The 19,502-nt window shown below is 45.7% G+C and overlaps 1 protein-coding gene across 6 annotated transcripts; it reads right to left on the reverse strand.

Moving 5' to 3' along the window:
• Positions 1-34: 34 nt before the first annotated feature.
• Positions 35-18,861, reverse strand: pigo (phosphatidylinositol glycan anchor biosynthesis, class O). Of its 6 annotated transcripts, none has more exons than XM_088630461.1 (11): positions 18,669-18,861; positions 16,671-17,149; positions 15,284-15,427; positions 14,366-14,489; positions 11,825-11,984; positions 9,456-9,638; positions 6,585-8,163; positions 6,120-6,323; positions 4,948-5,129; positions 4,019-4,089; positions 35-3,658 (listed from the first exon to the last, which is right to left on the reverse strand). In XM_088630461.1, exons 2-11 carry the CDS (start codon positions 17,146-17,148, stop codon positions 3,529-3,531), a joined length of 3,255 nt encoding a protein of 1,084 aa, XP_088486587.1. In that variant the 5' UTR covers position 17,149; positions 18,669-18,861; the 3' UTR covers positions 35-3,528. The 6 variants fall into 6 exon arrangements, with proteins under 6 accessions (XP_088486587.1, XP_088486590.1, XP_088486588.1 ...); XM_088630464.1 differs by having other exon boundaries at positions 16,671-17,235; XM_088630462.1 differs by having other exon boundaries at positions 18,625-18,861.
• Between the last annotated feature and the right edge of the window lie 641 nt (positions 18,862-19,502).

A 19,502-nucleotide genomic window follows, 5' to 3' on the forward strand; every position in this document is an offset into this window, starting at 1 on the left:
TGTCAATTACATTAAAGATGAAAATGAAAAACAATCATAATTTTTGGTCTTTATTAGAATTATGTCCCTCTCCCAATAAATATTGAAGCTACTGCCTTTAACTGTGTATAGCATTAGCCAACCACTGGTTTGGACTGCAGAAGTCTCACACACATCTTTTTTACAACCATATTTTGGAAGTGTTAGGATTTCCGTCTCTCCAATATCTAGACTTCTGCAATATTTACACACAAAAATGTGTGTCATGTGTTCCACGGTGTTTTCAGTTTTCAGTTAACATTTTACTAGGAGATGTATAGTGCATTGACTCTTTCCTTTTAAAAAAAAAACAACAGAAAAGCATTTTTCAGTATACTGGCATAGTTTTACACTTCAGTACTTGCTTAGCTTTATATGCCCATTGAGTATGACCGATAAGTTCAGGTTTAACTCATTTTCATTCACACCTTTAAAATAAAGAATTACAAATAAATTCTACAGGAGAGTGCACCAACGCTGGTCTCCAGATGCCTTGAAATAAATTGTTACAATTTTTTTTTATTGCAAAAGAAATGTATCCAATCCAACTACCTATATTAAAGCAATAATAATAGTTTGTAAAAGACCACTTTTTCACAGAAGTGTTCACTAGGAGATAATGGTTAATATAATAAATTAATGTAACTGGAGCCCTGCAAACTCACACCCGAGAGCTTCCTGTGTTTACAGGGATGGAGTGGCTGATGCCCTCAGAATACCAGATACCTGTGGCAACCGTATTGAGGTGAAAGGCTGAAAGGATGGGTGCTGTTAGTCAGAACTGTGCCTTAATGTTTTAGGTGTTTCCTCTTGTAAACAGGTCAAATTCATATGTCTCAGATGACACATCTGTGGTGCCCTCATCTCTTTCTGTCCAATGTGTAAGGCTATATAAGCTTTGCTGAAAAGAGAAGTAGGACACTCCTCTTTGGAATGTCTAAAACAAGAACCATAATTACTGATTCCCGTGTTCCAAGACTGATCTGAAGCAAAATTAACAATTAGTGAACAGAGCAAATCTTTTGGAAACCACAAGTACAACCGGGTGCCTACTGATCAGGAAAACACAGAGCAGGATGAAAACTACTAAGCCACTGACTTAAAAAGTCACTCCTACAACACACAGGACCAGTAGCAATTGTTTTTTAGGTGTGAGAGTTTTGCAGCCATGACGACAGAAGGTTTCTCTATGCTACACCATTTACAAAAGGGCTGGAAATAATTTATTCCAACATTTTAAAAATAAAATGAGAAAAATTACAGTTAAAATAATCAAACCTGAAATTCCCATTTGAGGTGTTTAAATTCAAGACTCTAGTTAACTTTAAAAGCATTATTTCTTCCCTAGGTATATTTAAAAATCCCAGAAAGTTATTCCATAACGTGTATGCTAGTGGATAAAAAAAAGAAACACCAAGGAACATGAGAACTACGTATACTCATGCATAAGGTAAATCTGGCTGCAATAGGTGATTTGATTGTTGGCGAGTTCGTCGGGAGCTTCAGTAACTAAGACAGCTCATCTCGCTTATGTTTCAGAAGATAAGATCACTTTATTGGCCATATCCAATTTCTTATATTTGGAATAATATAAGAATCAGGGAGAGAAGCTTGGGATCAGAGTGCAGGGTCAGCTATTGTACAGCGCCCCTGGAGCTGCTGGGGTTAAGGGCCTTGCTCAGGGGCTCAATGGAGGAGGATTCCTCTGCCGGCCGCGGGATTTGAACCTGCAACCTTCCAGCCACAGGTGCAGATCCTGAGCCACAGAGCCGCCGCACTGCCCAACTATGTCTAAGGCAACGTTAGCAATGAAGTCTGAGGGAAAGACATCAGCAAGGGGCAACAGTGGACAGAGACATTGGTGCATTCATTTGAAAGGCAAGGCAAAACAAGTGAGCACCTGCACAACGAATATCAACCTGGGGTTATGAGCAGCCAGATTTATCAGAAAACATTCCGCATAGAACTCTGCAGAGTGGGATCAGATCACATCTGTTCATGCATGTTTGAGTCCAGCGGAGCAAAGAGCAGAGGCAACGTAGTACTGAGCGGTGGAATAATGCAATACGGTCAGATGTCGGGTTTGGGGGCACTGCTTCCTGGAGAAGGCGAGGTGAATGATAATCGCTACTTAATGGTGCTTAATAGCTACTTAATAGTGATCACTGTTATCCTGATGTTGCAGCATTTCTTTCCTGCTAGAAAGGGTGCCTTAAAAGATGATAATGCCCCCATCCACAGAGCATGAATGGTCAACCAGTGGTTTGATGAGCATGATAGTGATGTTAGCTACTCTGTATGTCAATGACCTTCTCAGTCATTAGATCTGAACCCAACAAAGCACTAATGGGACCATCTGGAATGGGGCCAGGAATGGCATTTTGCACCTGGCATGAGCTGATGTACCTTTATCATGGTGTTCATCCCTCTGCAGACCTTCAGACGCTGGCAGACTCTGTGCCCCAGCACATAAAGGCCATACTGACTGCAGGGAGTGGCCTAGTGCCCTATTAAGTGACTTTACATTGGTGTTTCAATTTTTTGTCCACTACCTGTATGTTTCAGTAACATTTGAAACAAGATGTTCGTTAGCAGAACGCCAGCAAGTTCCATTACAAGTTTTAAAAACACAGTTTTCCTGATATTTGTATCACCGCAGCAATCCAGAAAAAAACGCTGTGAAAAGCCACATTTCTATTCCGCAGGACCTAACTTCCAAAATCCTTTCAGTTAAAATTTTCATATTTTTAAAACTTATTTTTTTCAAGCAGTGTTTGAGAAAACCAGTTAACTTTATAGTGACTGTTAACCACATGGGGATCTATGAAACTAGTGTTGTGCAAAATTAAATGACATTAGGATTTTAAAAGCAGAATTGGCACATGTTTTTGTCCTACTTTAGTGTCCCTCTGTCTTTCCTTAGACTGATAAGTTTATTTTTCCAACTTCCAACATCTGGAAAGTCCAAAGAGCAGTGAAATCTCCGGGTTCTGGTCAGTAAAGGCACACTAGGGGCCAGCCTCATCTACCCCAGCCTCGGTGAAGAGGGTGTGGCTCACCTGTGCATGGCAGTACATGCCGTGGTTCAAGAGCAGGAGGCCAGTAGAGGATGAAGCCTTACAGTGCTGAGGAGACAACGCCGTGCAGTTAACACAGTAAAATCGCCAGCTTCCATAGCTTTTTGTTCCAACTCCAAGGTTTTGAGTTGCTATATTTTAAAATGATACACCGGTCGTTCTCATACAGAGCTTGAAGGAAGGAACAATGTGACAGACTTCAAAGCCAGCCTGGTTTCCTGAAGAGCTGGTTCCAAAGATGTCATTCGGCAAGGCCTCACGATTTATCCAGGGTGGGAAAGGTGTTTCAGAATGCGCTCGGCTTGATCCCTGTATGTCTCGCATAGAAACCACGCCTCCTGGACTCGACTTTGGCCTCTCTGTCCGCCTGTCCGCTCTAGGGCCCTGAGGGCTGGCTCTGAAGGGGCAGCCCCTGGCACACTCACGGTCGGGGCTATCTAGAGAGGTCTGGAACGAGGCGCTTAAACCAGCCCGTCACGGCCACGTCCACTCGCATCACGAAAGCAAAGCCCAGCAGGACAAACAGGCTGGTCACCAGGAATCCAAAGGCCTCAAACATTAACCTGCAGATAAAAGACGTGGGAGTGGGGGGTGGAAATACCATTTCAAAACCTCAAAATCATATAGAAGTAAATTACCTGTACATCACAAGCTGAAGCAGCTCACTGCTTGAACTACAGCAAATCCTTCTCAAGGAGCTGCAAAGTCACAATCCAGCGTCGGACAATGAGCTTGGACTTCTACTAGGAGCTGAGAATATGGCAAAGCTCTTGTTCTGGTTTTTCCTGTCAACAAGCACTTCTTCAAAAGCTGAAGACTGTTTCCAAGACGAAACACAGAAAACAATGGAGAACGGACCCCTATAAACGGAGCACTCAGACACCATGAGGCGTCCATACATGTCAAGATCTGAGAAAACTCACTTGGGTGCAAACACCTTCCAGACCATCAAATGCCTCCTGAGCACAGCAGCTGCACAGACCGAGGCCAACAGCTGCAAGGAAAAAAAATCAGACCTTTCATTTACCAAGACACAATGAGAGAGATGTTTCTCCTGCTTCTAAGACAACCAAAATGTTTCTATTGGTTTCCTTTACCATCTCCTTTAAATATACATTTGACAGGCAACACCAAATGCAGCTATTCTAATAATGCTAAGCTTTTAAAAACCTTTTGGTTCTGCAATAACGCCTGACAACCTGCACAGATTTTCCCAGATTGTGCTTTTAATAACCCAGAACATCATATAGTACTACTTCAGCCCTAAAGTGAAATCAACTGATAGATGGGCTGCCTGCATTGAAGTAAGTTAGAGATAACTGCTTGGCACATCTTAAGGTAGTTATAGTTTTAAGTACAAGCAAAAACAGCCGCAGATCCAACAGCACTGAAATGACAAGGTCATGACGACGGATCTACAGGCATTCTGTCTTTCACTAGTGCACAGTAATGTACTACTGTTTCTGCTCCAGTAACAGGAGCCAAACATGGTCTTCAAGCACTGCTGCTCATTTTCGATTGCCCCAGGGCAAGCTGAAAAACCCTGGTTTTTGAATGATACACTGAGAGATGACATAGCCCACACTGCTCTCAGAGAAATGGACACAATAGATTTTTTTTTAAATCTGAAATTGACAAAATCACTTTTTTAAACCTGAGACCATATTTTATCAATCCCATTTTACACTGTGCGGAGCCTTAGAAATAAGAGACCTGTTAAAGATGATGTAAAACATGATGGGCCTGTAAGTAACTGACGTGCTTGCAGGCTGACTGTGGGAGCACAAAGAAGTGGGGTCCTCCCGGCTGCCTGTGGCCGGTGCAGAGAACGCCTCTGCTCAGCTCAGCTCACCTGGACGCCGTGAACGAGGAGGAAGCGCATGCCGAGCTGCAGCAGCGCAGCCGAGAAACCCTCGGGATTCTCCCTCAGCTTCATCTCCATAACGGCTTCGTCATCCCCCTGTGCCCCGCGGGCTCTCCTGTTGCCCCGCGACTCGCGCACGAGGGGCCAGAACAGCAGCAGTGGGCAGCTGACTGCAGGGGAAAGACACGCAGCCCATCAGGATCCCATTTCCACCCACTCTTCCCAACTGCACTGGGGAGAGACACATCGGCTACAACCACAGTACACACCACCACTTCCAGGACCGGATCTTTTCCACAGTGCACTCTTGTATCCTACTACTGTGGTTTTCCTGGGATGCTCACCACTTTCCACTGTTGTGTTTGAAATATTTGGTTGCAGGGTTACGCTTGCTTTCCTGCCCTTAATCTAGCTGGGATGATTTGGAGTTGGGAAGATTTGTCAATGATCTCTGACCTTTTGCATGGGCTGTGTGAGAATAACAGCATCCAAAAGGTTAAAAACCGAAATCAAAGCCACCTCTACTAAGGACATTTTACCAAGGCTGATAACTGGTCACAGTACATGTGTGAGGAGCAGATCAGGGGTAAGCTATGTCATGCAGTAGCTAGTGCACAGATCTGACTGCATCCATTAATGTCAGAATATTTACATAATGATTTTTAGAATGACAAACTTTTAAAGTTTTACTATTCCTTCTTACTCCATTTCAGTTCTTAAACCTTGCTTTGCATCTTTAAATGTGTCTAACCATGACACAATGTTTAAACCAATAACTACAGCATAACTGAGCATCTATCTATGTGACAGGCCGTTGGCTAACTGGCATCTCGTAGGATGCCGTTGTCGTTCATTACTGCCGTGATATCTGACAGCTGCAATCCTCTCTTAAAAACCACGCGCTCCCTTCAGCAGGTGTGGGCATTAGCCAGAACAGGTCTGAGGAAGCCAAACAGCAGAGCTCAGAGGGAAGATCCCAGGCTCTCACTCTCATCCAAACGACAAGCCACAGAAAAGCTGCTGAGGCCGCAAGCAGCCCGGGAAGCTTTTCATCAGGAAAAACAAAGGTTTGCTGAAGTGCTAGTCTTTTTTTTGACTGAAAACCATCTTTTTAAGCAGCCTGGAACAACATAATGAAGGGTGCTGGGTGTTTCTTGCACCTGCCAGGAGGATTTGTGAGGAGAAGGTGTTGGCGGCGACGAGCAGGCCGGGCAGCAGGGCGCCGGCGTGGCTCTGGTTGAAGCCCACGAAGGCCGAGTTCCACTGGATGGAGGGGAAAGTGGGCAGGTGACCGGTGGAGTGAAAGAACTGAGTCGCGGCCAAGGCCCACATCACCACAGGAGCCCAGGGCACCCAGAAACCATCTGCAGACAGAGACACGCCCAGAGAGACTTACACACCATTCCTACACCCACGGGGACACATCGAGAAACGCAACCTGATCTCACACCGATTCAGACACTGAATATGTCAACGTGCGTGCGTGTAAGGGCAAAGCACTGACAGACACAATGGGAAACGACGGACACAAGAGACATAAACATAGTTAGCGGCATGCTATGCACGCAGATGCACACACGTTGAAGAACATGATAAGAAACGCACACGTTGAGAGAGGTCCTCACCTGTGTGGTCGCCTGGAGCTGCGAGAGAAGAGGCAGCAGAGTGCATGTACAGGATGGCTGCAGACTCCAGCAGCAGGAGCAGGAAGGAGAGTGCCATACCCTCGGGGTGCAGCATGGCTAGGCCCAGCCCCAGGAGCCCAGACACCAACAGCAAGGGAGCCGAGTACACTGTGCCCAGCCCGTATGCCTCCACTGCTGGTCGGCCGTCCCCCTCCTGGCCTGTGACCTCCTCTTCCAGAGATCTGCGCATGCGCTGGTAGATCTGTGGGATGAGGTGGTGCAGCTCAGCCTGGGGGCTCACCCCCGTGCTGGCCCTGTACCTGGGAGGCACCATGCTGCTCGGGGAGGCTTGCCTGGGCTTCAGGTACACTGTCAAGGGGTTCAGGAGAACCAGAGCGACCCCGGTTCCCAGCAAGGCATAGGCAGCCCTGGGGAGGACCAGCAGGGACAGGCCGATGAGTTCCTGGAGGTTGCGGAAGCTCTCTTCTGGGGTGGAGCTGACGGCCCAGTACATTACCACCGACATGGTGACCAAGGGCAGCACCCAGCGAGCCGTGAACACAGCTGGGCTGGGGGAGTTCAGGTTTCCATAGTGACGTAGCCAGCTACGCACAAGGTATGCCCAGGCTACCAGAGAGGCCACTGACAGGAAGTAGCGTAGGTTGCGCAGTTGGCCATCCTGAATCCTAGAAAGCGGGGCCAGGAAAGGTGAGGGCTCGCAGGACCCTTGCTCCTCACGGCAGCCATGGAAGGAAAGAGATAGGTAGAGGGATACCACCAGGAAGCCCAGGCAGCCCAGCAGTGTAAGGCTCTCTCTGCGGATGGACGATTGAGAGGGGTAGGGCTTCTGGGTATCGGGCGTCAGGGACAGCAGCTGCCCATCCCAGTTGAGACGGACAGGGATGGAGACGCCCAGAGTGAAGAGGAGAAAAGTGGCTACTCGACCTTCGGCTATTACATAGCTGTCGGAGAAGAGAGAAGCACACCGAAGGAGAAGGATACACAGTGGAACGGAGAGGTCAGGCAGCCCCCTCAGGAGGGCTCGTTGGATGGGTTTTGCCTTTTTGGAAGTTCCGTTCCTGTTCATCCGATAGGCTTTCCAGAAAAATGCCAGCTGGGAGACCAGGGCTGCCCCGCAGAGAGCCCACAGCAGGTCCACCTGGCTGTAGAAGACAAGTTGCCACACAGCCACAGAGCCACCAGCCACTGTGCCCAGCACTACAGAAGTCCACAGGGGATTCCAGTCTCCCCTCCCAATGACTCCAGCCAGCTCTGAAATGGCACAGCACAGTAAACAGGTGGCTGCCAAGACAGCGACGCCAGACGCCATCTTTAAAGGGTGGAATCGTGCCCAGGAGGCACGGCACGTCTCCCTCACCTCACTCAGATAGCTCCGGAGGGAGGAGAGCAGCTCTTTTAGCCTGGGAGCGAACTCCGGGCTGGTGGGGGAAGTGGGATTTGCCCCCAACAGGGCACTGTACTCTGCTGACAACAAGGAGAACTCTCCCCGCAGGCGAGCCAGACTCTCTAGTGGAAGATCCTTAGCAATCTGGGAGTAAGTGTCCAGGAACCGATTGACCTGCAAACAGGAAAAAGCCTCATTAGAGTCTCTAACGTAGCACTGCATTCCAGATGGAATTAGTTAAAAATATATTCTAGCAGACTGCACTGTACATTTTTAACAGAAAATGTGGGGGAGTTGTCAACCATCAATTTCTAACAACTTTAATGGGCCACGACTCGCCAAGATTAATGCATCATCGTGCTCCATCTTTGGGATTGTTTTTGCACTGCCAGCTTTACTGCATCAGCAATTCAACTATGAGAAGCTGATGAAACAACCATCAATTGTTGCCACACAGGTGTGTGTGTGTGTGTGCAACAACTCAGGTGGTCTCACCATCAGTGGGGCCCAGTCCCCTTTTGTGACAAATCAAGGTTTTGCATAGACCATCCCCAATGGATACATCAGTGCATGATGGATGAGTAGGCTCACAGAACAATATACTAACGACTGTGCACACCAGACCAATCGATGGGGAGCTCCGAGTGTGATGGTTTGGACAGGAGTATCTTTTTTGGTTGGTACAAAAGTTCACTTACAGTGGCTGATGTAAAATTGACTGTGCAGCAGTACAATGACCCTGGGACCTCACTTGCTACCTTGCTCAATTGGACATGTAATAACATTCCAGCAGGTTAATGCTCAATCTCATGTTGTTAGTGTAACAATGACTTTCTTGTGAAACAAGAATGTGACTATGACTTATGGGGCAGAGATATGCCCCATTGAACATCTGCAAAATGAGCTGGGCTGATGTGTGACATCTAGGGCTCAGAGACCAGTGAACAGCCATAGGCTGAATGAGTCAGAATCCCACAACATAGCATCTACAGACTGGTGAAAAGTATGTATTGCGCACGTACAGTGTATATTTCTTCCAGCTGTGGCCACACAGGCTACTAGCTTGTAATTTTCGCAGTACAATAGACGACTAATATTAATCATCATAATGAATATACCCATGTCCTGTCTGTTCAATAAAATGTTGGTGCACTTGGTACAAAAAAGTTGTCATTTTCCTGATTATTACGTGAATTTGTTGCAGTTATAAGCAGTACATTTTTATGCTCGGTATATAATTATAAATGCAACGTTTCCTACAGTGTCAGACACATATACTATAAATCTAAATTTCTGCCAAAAAACTAAGATATGTTCAAGTAAAAAGAACCAAATACATTCTCTTACAGATGTAATTTCTAAGGATCTCGAAACTAAAAAGACCACAAAAGTATTTTAATGTAAAATATTGATTATTCTGACGAGGTAAATTATCACTGCCTCTCCGACACAGTGGGAGGGAGTACCTGTTTGGCGTTGATCCACAATGCCTGTGCCTCGGCCAGTTGTGCAGAAGTGCCGTTTGCCAGGGCGTCCCGTGTAAAGAGGAGGCTGATCACTTGGCCAATGTTGCTGTAGGGGATGGGGATGCCCAGTAGTAGTGCTAAAGTGGGCACCAGGTCAGTCTGAGGAATAACTTCAGGCTCCACCTAGCAATGACATGGAAGGACAACTGAAAACATGCCCTGGATTTGCAGCTCACGGCACAAAGCGTGCCTGCTTTGTCTTATATGTAATAAGAACGAGACAAGTGAAAGGAAGCCATTTGTTCCATCTAGCTTATTTTTTTCAGTTATTAATTGACCCAAGGATCATATCCAGCTGTTTCTTGAAGGCAGTCTCAAGAACACCGGAAGCCTTCGGATAGAGATTCCCAATTCCAGGAATAAAGGTTCCTGTTCTCGGCTTTAAATGAACTTTCCTGGAGTTTTCATTTGTGTTCTCTAGTTTGTTTCACTGACGATTCCGAACAAGTCCAAATTAAGTTTCATGCCACCTTTGAGAATTTGAAATACCTTTATTAAACACCCTCAGTCTTCTCCATTCCAAACTAAAGATTCAGGTCTTTCAGGACATTCTTTGGATCCATGGGATGTACCTGGTTGCAAATCTCTGAACTGCTTCCAGAGGAGCGATATCTTTCAACCAAAACTGCACACAGTATTCAAAACTGTTCTGACTTTTTACTAGTGCATTGTACAATTTCAACATAACATCCTACAATTTAAATTCCATGCTTTTAACTGTACAGTATATACTATGTGTTTTTACTTGCTTACCCTCATTGCCTAGAAAATGAATGTTGCGTCTACATAAACACCTAAGATGTGTCTTCAAGCTCATCTTGCCATTTTATATCTGTAATTTTTGATACCTGTGTGTAACATTCTGAATGTACGCAATAAATGTCATCAGTCAATAAATGTCATGTGCTTAAGGGTCCAGTCCTGAATTTGGTCTAAGTTTCATTGAATTTAATTTGCTGATTTTAGTGTCTAAACTTCAAAGCTGACTCTTCAACTAACTCAACCAGGAACAAGAACTTTGCTACAAATTAGGAAGAGCAGTGGCCCTGGTACAGACCCTTGTAGTACCCCACTCACTAATTATCTATACCCTGTGTTTCCCATCTATTAAACAATTCTCAGAACAGGTGCATGCATTTTCATGAATGTTTTCTGCTTGAATTTACTAGTTAATATTTTTTTTATATTTTTGAAATATCTTCAGCAAAGCTAAATATACCACGTCACAAGATCTTTTTGTATCCACTGCTTGTTCAAAAACCCCTTAAAAAACCGACCAGGCAAAACCAACCTTTTACAATCTAACCCTTGGGATCTTATTGCCACAGACGGTCCTCCAGTTTAGTTCCACTGTTTGTTTCCATAACCATGCCCATAATAGTATAAATAATTATGGTTCTATAATTTCTTGGCTCAGCTTTGTCATCCTTTTATGGATGGGTCATGATTCCTATGTCAAGAGATTGCTGGAAGACTTTTGTTATCCCTCTCTTCCTTGAGTACAATTGCAACACCACCGAGGCCTGGATATTTCTGGATGCTAAGTGCTTCTGACACATGCACCGCTTCTGCCTCTTCTATGGCAATCTTATGTAATGTAGAACTTTGCCTTTTCTATTCCTGAAGCATTCTCAGTTCCATCTTTGGTAAACAACTGAATGAAGTTTTAATTTTATACATTAGCCTTTTCCACCTGATCAAAAAGATGCCCATCTTTAACTTTATGTTGTGAAATGCTTTAACCGGATTTTGGAACTATACTATGTATGGAAAGGAGTACAGTGCCTTCCAAAGTGTCCATATTTTAGTTTTTGATTTGTTTTTGCTCCTTTTACAGACATGTAAAAGTATCGGTTTGAGCACATCAGTTTTGATTAAATGTACACTTTTTTAAAAAGCAGAGAACACGTGATTTTTTCCCTCCTTCTAGTGCCAAATTTTGCAAAGAAATAAATAAAGGTACAATAAAATCATCAGTGAAGGAAGCACTGAAACTGCTCAATGACTACTGTACTGGCACCAGAGTGGGACTTGTTAAAAGAATGGTCCTTGTAATATATTATTTAGTTTTATAATTAAGGATGATAAAACTTCAGATAGATCATGGACAGAAAAATAGACATTTACAAATGTTTAGAAACGATGAAACAACCGATAGCTCAAATAAAAAAAAAAAACAAGAGCTCTGACAAAAGGCCCCCGCCCTCTCTTGTCATTAGCCCTAACTTGTCAGCTACGAGAGCAAAAAAAGGATTGGAGGATTGTTCCATATTTTCTGATACCCTGTCGAGAAAGGCTGCTGCTCCTACCTGCCCCTCAGAAGGGGGGAAGAGCTGGCTGGGGCTGTACAGGAAGAGAGCGGCGTCGGTCTCCTTCAGGCTCTCCCCACCATGGTCGCCGGTGTCCGTCATCCCATGGTCTCCCATGACAACCAGCAGGGTGTCGTTCTGCAGCCGGCCAATCACATCCCTGCAACCCACAGGCCCCAGAGAAACGCATCAGGACCCTGCCACCCCGAAGACGAGGCGCTTCCAAAACGTCCCAGATCGTTTACCTGGGCCCTGGTCATTCTCTTCGAGCCGTCAGTGCCAGACAACATCAACAGTTAAAGCTTGGATACCGAGGAAGTTCTCTTGCATTTGCTTCAGTTACGGCAACACTATAATACTACAGAGTCAAGCTGTGTTTGTTTTTTTGCTTAAGTCGCTGCATTAAAAGGGGGACTGAAGTCCCAATTTCTTAGACCGGTTATTAAATCTCTGCAACAAAATAAATTCATTGACGGTATGGTATTAAAAATTAAGCACGAAATCGTGAACTTTGTGAAAGCAGTGTAAGTTGCCATATATCTTGCAAATTCGCATTCGAGTTCTCACATTCGACACATTCGAATTGTGACGTGATGCGGCCCTTCCTGCTCACTAGTCACTGTGATGACTAATGTAATATGACGTATGAGCCAATAAGTACAGGTTGTGCAGCAGACAGTTCACTGCAGAAATGTTCCTAAGTGATCTGCAAGCAGAGTTCACAAATAAGTTGTATTTCTTGGAAAAACTGTCCCGAAGTCGAGAGCAATATTTCTATTGTATTAAAAGAGATTCTTGTTTACAATGTAATAGGGCAGCTTCAAGTCACCCGAGGTTTAGCTGCCTCATTCTGAATCGCAGAATATGGTGCTGCGCCAAAGAGAGAATGGAGAAAAAAGTCTGCATCTGAGGATTCGTTGAGAGGCACATTACATACACTGCTTTGCTAACTTGTTGGGTATGTTAGACAGAATCAGGTTTTGTAATATATATTTACTCACTCACAAAGCCTAATGTTTTCTTACTGTTACAACAATTTTTACTTATTAACACAATTACAGAGTACATTTGTATGAGAAGAAATCCAATCATTTATTGATTTGTAATTCATATTGTTCAGTATCTTCAATATCCTCATCACAACAATTCAGGAACAACATGAGCAGACAATATAAAGTATAGCAGTATCTAGTTCACCATATTTACCAATCAGATCTATTTAGGTCATTGCGAGATGTCACCCTTAAAATCATGAGTACTGTTATGGATATTGTTTCTCTCTACACATCACTAAAGCTAAGAGGCTACTGTTTGCATTACAAAATACAGGTCTATCAGGATTAACTTATTTTATAAAGCAAATTGGCTAGAATGATGAGTTCTGTAGTTACTCATCACTTGTGTTTCAACTTGAAGATGGAAAAACACTTGAACATAAAAGAGTAACACACAATGTCTAAGACACAGCAGTGCGCACATTGACAAATGTCAACCTCTTCAAACAAGAACAAGATAAGGAGCGTTTACTAAAAATCCCGAAGAGCACAAAGCATCTGGAATATTTGGGGAAGCAGTTTCAAGAGAAAAGATAGGATCCACATCACTTTAACAAATAAGAAACTTCACAGGGATGATAAAGTAAGAACATGACCTCTCTAAAGCCAGGAGAAATAAAAACACAATACTTTGGCTGTTGTAGGTCTTGTGAAAGTTACGACACCACACTACCCGAGCCTGGAAACTACATATACATATGAACTTTTCAGAAAGAGCAATATTTTCTAGCAGTTTGATTTTCTTGTACTCCTGGTGTTTCACTGCACTTCTATCTTCTCTGTACACAAAATGGTAATCGACATGTCTTTTATCCTGTGTAAAGGAACAATATATTGCCCGTAGATTTTTTTTTCCTCACCTAAGAGAAGGAACAGAAGATTCTCTGACAAAATTTACTTCATGTTTTATTACACGAGAGCAACTACTATTGTGAAATATTGTATTTAACTTGTCAACCATAACCTACCACAACAAGGCTATATAGCCATAAACTAGTAGCATGTCACAGCTGCAACGTCTGACCAATTAGACTGAATGGTATTAATAGGTTTAACTTCCTATTTGAGATTTCCATGTGTACATGTGGTTTAATCACATGTGCCTCAAGTTGTCAAGTCCCTTCTTTACTAAGACTTTGCAAACCAACGCCATCTACTGGTCATCTGTGGTTTACAAACTGTACAATAACAATGCAACACATGGCCCATTCGGCTTGTTTGGTTGCTACAAGCAACTGAACTGAAGGGCTCATCCAGCACTTTTGTAAAAGAAGCCAGTTTCGGCTTTGCCTGCAGGGCAAGAGCTCGTTTCAGATTTCCACAAACCTTTGCATAAAAAGATGCCTTCTTTTCCTTTAACTAAGAGCAGTAAAAAATATGAAATGCCAAGAAAAAGCAACCGGCAAAAAAAAAGTACTCTCGGGCCAGAGCTGTAAATTGAACCTGAGGAAGACCTGCTCGGGAGATGATGTAAGGTTGCTCTGACCTGATGACCTGGTCCATCTGAGTGAGCTTGGCAGCCATGGCAGGGTGGTCCGGCCCAAAGCGGTGCCCACAGTGGTCCACCCCGAGGAAGTGTGCGATCAGTACGTCCCAGTCACCGCCCTCCACTGGAGAGGAGAGACATGAGCAAATCATCAGCACACAGCAGGCAAACAACATTTTGCAAAGCCAACTGTGTTCTGTTGCCTGGTAGCACTCCACAGGTTCAGTCTGATTTAACAACAATGAGCAGATTGAGAAAGTGCTCTTGTAAGATAAGATCACTTTATTAGTCATATATAATTTCTTGCATTAGGAATTTGTCTTTTCGCAGACCCCAGCTTGCTCTCCATGAGACACACAGACAGGGAGAGAGAAGCTTGGGGTCAGAGCACGGGGTTAGCCATTTATACGGCACCCCTGGAGCATTTGGGGTTAAGGGCTTTGCTGAGGGGCCCAATGGAGTAGGATTCCTCGGCCGGCCGCAAGATTTGAACCGGCAACCTTCCAGCCACAGGCGCAGATCGGCCCATAATGCACAATTCTACTGATATCAGAATCCATAAACAGGAAAGAATCATACTAGTGTACTCTTACTGTCTATGCATGTCTGCAATGGCATCACTGGCTATGCACAGACAATTAACGTACTGCAATCACAGGAGCTCTAGAAGCTAATGCTAGGATGCCCTAATTCAGTCCTGTAGGTTTACCTGCATCCCTACATTCCAGCTCAGCGATTAGAGCCCATGCTGACCTAATTACTGGCCTAAGGGGAGATAGTTGATAGCTCTTCTCATCTCCGTGCATCTGAACAAAACTGGACCGGAGCCCCTCTGGACCGGACTTTGGTACCTCTGAGCTAATGTACTGGTTGTACGCGATCACTGTACTGTGAGAGTGGCAGGAGGAGTGCACTAACTGGTGGGGTAGAGATGCTGCAGGATGCCATTGTCCACGGTGTGCAGGTCCTTGACGTTGAAGGAGGGGAAAGGCAGGCAGCGATGGAAGCGCCCCGGGAACAGGCTCTCCCAGGTGTCATCGCCCATGAACACCACGCGCCTACCTGGACAAAGAGAGGGACAAGCGGGCTTCACCAAGAGGGCACCAGTCCCGGAGGACTGCGGCACGCACACCCCGGAGACGGGTACAAAAACCTAGATTTTCACTTCTGGGAAAAGTGGAAGCTGGGAGCATAGTAACTTCTCGATAGCATCTTCATAGTGCATTATATCATTGACACACTGAGCTTCTCCAGTCTTTCCAGGGATCCAGTGCCAGGCAAGATTTCCAGTTTCCAGTCTTGATGAAAACACAATGTTTAAGTGAAGTCTATGGCGTTCCATGCGGTCAGCTTCCTCACCATGACCTTCCTTCACACTAACCCCCCTACGTAATACTGCAAGCATCACAACAATACCAAGAGGACTGAATGCACTGCCAATGTACAAACAGGATAAACTGTGCTTTAAGAGCAGCTGCCAACCCTGCCAGGCAGCAGACACTCCTGGCATCTGTGTTGCACTGCGGCATCCTACACCATCAGCAGCTACATCACCCTGAAGCACGATCTTGCCAGACTAACTGAAACTAAGGGAGGCTACAGCCTAGTCAGTACTGAAGGGGAGAACTCGAAGCAGAACTCTTTGGCTTTTCTCTTGAAAGGAGGCGCCTTGGAAAAACCACAGTCCTGAAGACTTGTGTCCACCCACGTCCCAGCTGTGTGCCAGCCCTGTGCCCAGGATGCTGAACCAGTCTTAGCTAAAATCTTTCCCTCCAGCTCAACTGGCTAAGTCATTTTTCACCAGTTCACCCAACCGATCTGCTGTTAAGTGAACTGCTAATGCAAAATAAGTGAAATCTACCATCCTAATGTGGGACGTGAGAAAAGTGCTGACATGCAGCATCGAATGAACACAGCCTCCCCCAACAGGCACATGGGGACCCTGTGGGATGAAAAGCATGAAGTAAACAGCAGGTGGAGCCATTATTTCACATCCTCTATGCACAAGGCTGTCCCCTCACTAATTTTAATTCGGGCAACATCATAGGCTGGCCAGGCTGAGCAAGCCTAAAGTAAATTCTGGGTTAATATCCATGCTCTCACAAATCGGTCTATATGATCACCCCTCGTTAGGTAGTGATTTCACTCACTGGACACCTCCTGCAGCACAGTGTCCTTAGTCACTGGGACGCTGGTTTGGAAATGCTGGTCTCCCATCCCAACCCCATACTGACCAGACCCACCCTCGCTCAGCTTCTGCAACCTGATAAGATTAGGCTCCATTGCTTGCTCTCCCTCTACACACCATTCTGCCCCAGCTGGTGGATGAGGTTATCTTCCAGGATGGCGCTGGAGGCGAAGTTGTTGCCCACGTCCACGAAGGTGGGCAGGGAGCCGGTGGTGAAGCCCTTGATCCTCTGCATGGTGGTGGTGGGGGGGTCGGCCCTGAAGGGGTACAGCCGGGCGTGAGCCGGCCGCGCGGCCGCCAGCTCGCTCAGCACGCCCAGCTTGTTCTCGCAGGGCCGGGGGGCCGCCCGGCGGGGGTCGTGGCGGGCGAACGCGAAGGAGAGCGCGTCCAGCACGAGGAGCACCGCCCTGCGGAAGCGCGGCGGCCCCTCGCAGAAGCCCCCGCGGGGGGCTCCCGGGGAGAGCGCGTCCGCGCAGGAGCTGCTCCGGCTCACCTCCACCCGCACCAGCAGGAAGCCCCCCAGAAACAGGGCGATGCCCACGCAGAAGAGCGCGCACACCCAGAGCAGGAGAGCCAGCACGGGCGCCCTCCTCATCCTGCGGGAAGAGGGGGGGGATTTTCAGTCTCAGGCGGGTTGGGAGGTCCTGCCTGCGGCTCCGCAAAAAATCATCAAAGATTCACTCTGGGGGAGGGACAGAGAGGTGTTGGGGGGGGGTCACGCGTTTTATTTTTGAGTGCTGTCAACAAGGTCTTAGAATATTAACAGTGAATCTTGCAGACTGGAGTATTTCCCAAACGGCAACGCACCTTACTCAGACTGGAGGAGGAGGAGGAGGATAAAGAGCTGGCCCTCGCCTTTGGAGCCCAGGCTGATTCATATTTGCCCACCTACATCTTTCTTTCCGTCGGATTTAAGGCTACCCGCGATTAACGTGGCTTAAATAAACGACGGAAGCCACAAATTAGACAGAACCGAGATTGTTTTAATGCTTCTATTTGGGAAGTAACCAGATATGACGGATCTCAGATGGCGGTCAACCCACCTTGTCAATCAGCCGATAACCACATCAATAAAAAAATAAAAATAATAAAAAACTTTATTTTATATAGCACCTTTAAAGGTGGCTTCTCAAATACACTAATAATTGTAACAGTGACCACTTACAGGAGTCCCAGAGACCCAATTCATCCACCACCCAAGTGAGAACCCTCTGGGTGACACATGGCAGCCATTTTGCAGCAGATGCCTCTTCACTGATTTTTTTATGGGGACATCATAGACTGGCCAGACTGATCTGAGAAATTCTGGGTTAAGATCCATGCTCTCACAAACCAGTCTATATAATCACCAGTGGTTAGGTAGTGATTTCACTCACAGAACACCTCCTGTAGCACACTGTCCTTAGTCACTGGGAAACGCTGGTCCCCAACCCCGTGCTGACCAGACATATCCTTGCTCAGCTTCTGAAATCTGATAAGGTTTGGCTACAAAGACGGTAACTCTGTTTGATCATGTAAAACTCAAATTCTTGTTCTATTTGATCATTCTTTCATACTTCTGCGCGAAACATTTAATGTATTTAAATTGCCACAGTTAAGACTCTGTGCTTCTGATAGCCACAAGAAAAAATGAGCTCTTTTTTAACATCGCAGCTTTATATTAACTGTTTATGTGTTGATGAATGTCAAATGAAGAAATTGCACTCTACAGAATCGGGTACAACAACTGCTTCGTCTGTTAGTACTAAAATATTACTTGTATCTGAAAACGGGGGAAAAAACTGCTTAAACCACCGAGCTACAAAGCTCAACCACGTATTTGTTCACTTACAAGACATAACGCATTCATAAAGAAATAAGCGTGTTTTATTAACTCCTGTTGACCACACAAAATGCTGAACTATTGCACAACAGCATCAACTGGACAGAGATAAGAATAATGATCCCAGGTTAAAAAAAATCAAACTACAGTAGATCCAACCCAAAAATACACAACCTATCCTGGGCATACCAAAATCTTTGAAATAGAAAATCTTGCTATTTTCTTTTGCTCTCTTTATCTTTACCTTACCTGTAGCTTTGGAATCTATTCAGCCCACCCGCCTTCAAACTGACCTTGCAGGTATGCCTCCTTCCCAAAACAATCCCTCCTTCGCCCTCGTTCAGGGTCAGTCGTACACCTTCATAAACCCGGCCCCTGTAGAAAAGATAGGGAATCAGGTAACTCTGCCCAGCCTCCCGCCCCCTCTCCCTTCATTCACTCAGACACACGGAGAAAGCGTGTACCGGCTAACCCTTCCGATTCAGGAAGTACCACGCAGAAGAACAACAAACGTACCAACTGACGTCACACACGGATGCTGCTTGCTGGGAGCGACAGATATGAACTCTGCCACCTAGTGTCGCGGAAGGGTAATGACAACTTCGGTGTCGGGGGGGACTGTCGATAATTGCAATGGACGCACTTTAAGTGGATGCAAATTCACAGTTTATCGCCGATTTCGAAACACTAGCGATTAAAAATTACGATTTGACGGGGAAATAAATACCTTTCCAGCAGCCATATCACCCTGCAACTCACAACTGGCAGCCCACTGAAGCAAAACAGGTGTGAGCCTGGACCTGGATGGGAGACCTCCTGGGAGAAACTAAGGTTGCTGCTGGGAAGTGGTGTTAGTGCAGCTAGCAGGGGGCGCTCACCCTGCGGTCTATGGGGGTCCTAATGCCCCAGTGACGGGGACACTATACAGTTAAAAGGTGCCGACCACTCTCTGTGGTCATTAAAAATCCCAGGGCGTTTCTCAAAAAGAGTAGGGGTGTAACTCTGGTGTCCTGGCCAAATTTCCCATAGGACTTTACCAATCATGGCCTCCTAATAATCCCCATCTATGAATTGGCTTCATCATCCGGTTCTCCTCCCCATTGATAGCTGATGTGTGGTGAGTGTTC

The sequence above is a fragment of the Lepisosteus platostomus genome, chromosome 4 (genome assembly GCF_059453375.1).
Source record: "Lepisosteus platostomus isolate fLepPlt1 chromosome 4, fLepPlt1.hap1, whole genome shotgun sequence".
Taxonomy (NCBI): domain Eukaryota; kingdom Metazoa; phylum Chordata; class Actinopteri; order Semionotiformes; family Lepisosteidae; genus Lepisosteus; species Lepisosteus platostomus.

Excerpts from the sequence above, each read along its gene's own strand:
- pigo (XM_088630461.1), bottom strand. The coding sequence starts at position 17,148 with ATGAGGAGGGCGCCCGTGCTGGCTCTCCTGCTCTGGGTGTGCGCGCTC. Across the intron at positions 15,428-16,670 it reads CCACCAGCTGGGGCAGAATG|GTAGGCGCGTGGTGTTCATG; the intron begins GTGTGTAGAGGG and ends CTCTTTGTCCAG. Across the intron at positions 9,639-11,824 it reads TCCCCCCTTCTGAGGGGCAG|GTGGAGCCTGAAGTTATTCC; the intron begins GTAGGAGCAGCA and ends TGTCATTGCTAG.